The 3,910-nt window shown below is 45.3% G+C and overlaps 1 protein-coding gene across 1 annotated transcript; it reads right to left on the bottom strand.

Moving 5' to 3' along the window:
* Window positions 1-939: 939 nt before the first annotated feature.
* LOC120897186 (general odorant-binding protein 83a-like) lies at window positions 940-2,456 on the bottom strand. The gene is made up of 3 exons (XM_040301858.1): window positions 2,215-2,456; window positions 1,858-2,114; window positions 940-1,409 (listed from the first exon to the last, which is right to left on the bottom strand). Exons 1-3 carry the CDS (start codon window positions 2,372-2,374, stop codon window positions 1,392-1,394), a joined length of 435 nt encoding a protein of 144 aa, XP_040157792.1. The 5' UTR covers window positions 2,375-2,456; the 3' UTR covers window positions 940-1,391.
* Between the last annotated feature and the right edge of the window lie 1,454 nt (window positions 2,457-3,910).

The following is a 3,910-nucleotide window of genomic DNA, read 5'->3' as shown; positions in this document are numbered from 1 at the left end:
AACTTTTCGTTTTAATGCTTCCGCTCTCAACAGATTTGTTTCTGACCGTCGCGAAACAACCAGTCAGCTTGAAATGGTGAGTTGCCGATGCATCTGTGCAACGGTGACGGTTCGCAACGGGTCGCCATTGTCTGTCACTCGCGAACCGTAACGTGGATGGGACAGAGCGTCAAATTAACTTGCGCCAGAACTGAAGCCAACCGTTCGGTGTCGGGAGGGAGTGTTTAATTCGTAAGCGGTAAGCATGCTCGTGATGAAGATGTCAAGTTGCTGTTAGAATAGGAGAAAACTTATCACTGGGTGCGTCTGTAATAAATCATCTCCAGTTGTTTTCGATAGCGTTTTGTTGTTGCTGGTTCGACTTCAGCCCAAAGAGCTGCTGCAGAAAGAATGGTTAAGGGTAAAGTTTTCGTGGATTGTTAATTAGCGATAGGATTATTTCATCGCTTCTGCAAAAGACACATTTGGTAAGCGTGTTTTCGATTTATTAAGTCGTATTTGTAGGGCGAATTCTTCTTCTTAATTTTGTCAAGACGCTTCAGGTGTTAGGAATCATTGTAACTAAACCATGAGATTCCGGAAACCAAAGTAGCCTCACCAACACATATCGAATTTAGTTACAAAATTAATAGTAAATCGTAGCGAATTTTCAGATTTTCTCATCTCAAAATCTCATCTTAAAGCCATCTTGGGTTAACCTTAATCGCAAACATTTGAAGAAACGCACTCAATCCACTGCTTCAAAAGAAAGTGACAAACCCACTTTGGAAAAGCTTACCATGAAATCATTTTCCTTGCCAACTAGCCAACTTCGCCAAACGAAAGTCAACGTAAGACTTGGTGAAAGTTTTTCCCCGAATGTAATTAAAAGAAAATACGGTCTGATTATAGTTTCGCTTTGCAGTTGTTTCTCAATGCCGGCCCACCAGTCAGAGTGTATGCAGTTTTCAAGTTTTATTTCTTTTTTTTTTATACAATTTTTTTTGTAAGCTGCAGTTCCAGAGTTCCTGTTCGCAGACACGAAGCAAGAAGGGTTAGTGGGCGCTTTGAGCTGTGGAAGTTTGGGTAGTTTAAATTTTGAATTTCATTCATTCGCACCATTTCGGCCCTTTCGCCGTGAGTGACGCGGCCCGCGGTCGGGATAGCGGGAGCGACACGTCGTCAAATGGTTGCGTTAAAGTTGGTTAGTCACAGGTTGGGTTGGGAAACTACGTGCAGTGCAGAATGCAAGCGAAATGGGTTAATTACTATTCCAGACCACGAGACGGTCCGTGCTGGCGTCCGCACGAGGATCCACGGTAAAAGAATTATCCTTTGTCGGGGGAAAGGTGTGGATCGTTTGATCGTACATTCCTTTAGCCGGTGGTCGGACGATCCGTTTCTTGAGTTTTTTACACCAAGAAATAGTGCTGCAAAGAAAGTGAGAAAAAATAGGATAATCAAAACACAGCAAGTAGTTTCAATAGCTAATACCACATCGATTTAAGTCCAAGAAATACAACAAAAAAACCCACAATTGCATGAATTTCAATCTCAAATGAAGCACTTTAGCTTCGCTGAATTTTTTTTACTGCCTGCATCGAAACGGCAAGAAGTAAAACCATACTTGGCGCCCTACGCCTGACCCGCACCAGCGGTGTCACGTTAGCCGGAAGCAATTAAAAGTTAAACTTTTTCAATTAAAAACTTGCCACGCGAGATGAAAATATTCGGCGAAGCTGGTGTGATTCGGCGAATCGGCAATGTTGTAGCCGCGATGAAATAGATTTCGTGAAGGGTTAAAATGTGACGTGGCAAAGCCGGTCGGCTTGGCCCGGAATGCTTGAGATTGGTGAAAACTCGGACGGCCATATTTACCTTCGGATCGGACTGCTTCCAGCACTTGTGCAGCCAGAACGCCTTGTCGCAGAGTGTTTCACCCTCGGGATAGAGGCACCGCTTGCCCATGTGCATCGCGATGTCGTGCATCGAGCTCGGGAGCGAATCGTGCAGCTTCTCCAGATGCACGTCCCCATTGTCGTCCACCACCTTGGCCTCGTGGAAGAGACAGTTCATGTAGCATTTGAGCTTTTCGTCCTCGTGGATCTCCTCGTCGCTGAACTTCTTGATCGCTTCTGCAAGGGGATGAATCAAAGTTCAATTTCGCAAAGTGAGGTACGCCCCTGTTGGCGCACTTTCTCCGAACGCCAGACTAATGTAATTGCTGGAACTCACCCTCAGTAACACCCGTCTTTCCGAGGCAAATATCGTGCAGTGGTTTCAGTGCCTCCAGCAACTCGGGCGGTGGATATTCTGCATCCCGGCGGGGTGTAGTGTCGCCCAATGTCATGGAACAGCACACCAAGGCAGCAAACACGAAGGTCACTAGCTTCATGGTTCTAGAACTATGTGGCAAACCTCAAATCAATACTCCTCCTGCAACTGGATCGGAGAGACGACACAAGATTTGAAACACACTGATGTTGAATCTGATGAACGGTTGCCCTTTTTATAGACGATATATTCTAGTTGCAATGGTCCAACAATTAAGCAGCATTTTTCTATTGCTTTGCAATGATGACACTACACTTCCACCATGCTAGCTAATTACTTCGCTGCCGACTGTTTGACCGATGTTCATTAATTAACACAGACGAGAGTCACCGATTCTAGAGCCGTGACCTCCCTTCCGGCAGCAAGAGACAATTTCGGTACGGAGCGAATCAAGTTTTGACGTTGCCCGGAGTTTTCCTGTCGCTCTTTCGCGCGCTGTCTGCTGTCAGTGCTAGCGAGAGGATGATAGAGGAAGAAATTGTCGCTCCCCAAAACAGCGGCAACCAACACTATCGCTCAATCATCGGTGTTGACAAATCAATCACGAGCAACATGTTTTAGCATTATCCCCATTAGGGTGTCGAAAGTTGGTATGACCCTGCGAAGGGCCCGGGATAAAGACAACATAATCATCGTTTCTTCCACTGTTGCCCGGTACGCTGGGATGGTCGTGCGCGGGGCAGAAAAGCTGGTGAGCGGGAATTTGTTTGCACACTGCTAAACATAACATCGAAGAAAAATAAACTTAATGGTTCATTAAGCAACCCATGCTAGTAGAACAAAACTTTTCCTTCGGCAGCTCCACAGAAGCTTCTTGTTAGTGAGCGTGCTCGTGTAAATGTGTGTGTGTGAGTGTGTTTGTTCCAAGGAGAATGTTTTCCGAAGTGATTTTCGCATCGTCACCCGTGCTAGGTAGGAACGATGAAAAACTACCCTGGTGGCTGGTGAGGGGTGAGATGATGACATGGTAGAAAAAGACGTTGCCTCCGTTTTGCCTCCCCCTTGTTCCGTTGTTTAATTCGAGACGAAATCGATGTGTTTGTCCGCGCCTAAAGCGTTGCTCGGCTCGCAGTAGAACAAAAAAAGTGATGCGGTCCATCAGCGTTCGCAGATCAACCGCATGGGTGGCGGTGTAATTAAGTTCATGGGTAGAAATAATTATGCGCTCCACCGTTACCCAACGGTGGTAAACAATTAGCTCACGAAACGTGCCATTAATTTGTGGCCACCGCTGCTTGAGCGACTAGATGTCCGGTTCGTTTCAGGTAAAGTGCAACAAAGTTTAGTCGATAGCTTCAGCAGAAGCATGAACATTAAAGATGATCTTGATACAATGTGTTAACAGCGAGTGAACGGAACTGCGTAACGAAAAAAGGAAAAGAAATATTTTTGTAAGAGTGCTAAATACATTGTTTCTATGGTATAATACAAAAAACGAGAAACTGAAAACTGTGCTTCTAATAAAGGCCCTATCACATTGGAGAATTTGGAACGGAATTGGTACGTCAAACGGCGTTTGACAGGTTTTACCTCGCCAGGAAAAATGAATTGGCCCAGATCAATGTAGATTCTGTCAAGAAGCACAATTCTACTGTCA

This window comes from Anopheles arabiensis, chromosome 2 (assembly GCF_016920715.1).
Source record: "Anopheles arabiensis isolate DONGOLA chromosome 2, AaraD3, whole genome shotgun sequence".
NCBI classification, from domain to species: Eukaryota; Metazoa; Arthropoda; class Insecta; order Diptera; family Culicidae; genus Anopheles; species Anopheles arabiensis.
The sequence above is the reverse complement of the archived record's forward strand: the minus strand, read 5'-3'. Positions and strand labels throughout refer to the sequence as shown.

What these genes read in the sequence shown, in the direction of transcription:
- LOC120897186 (XM_040301858.1), bottom strand. Translation starts at nt 2,374, where the DNA reads ATGAAGCTAGTGACCTTCGTGTTTGCTGCCTTGGTGTGCTGTTCCATG. An exon ending in AAAGACGGGTGTTACTGAGG is followed by an intron (nt 2,115 to 2,214) that starts GTGAGTTCCAGC and finishes ATCCCCTTGCAG; the next exon opens with AAGCGATCAAGAAGTTCAGC.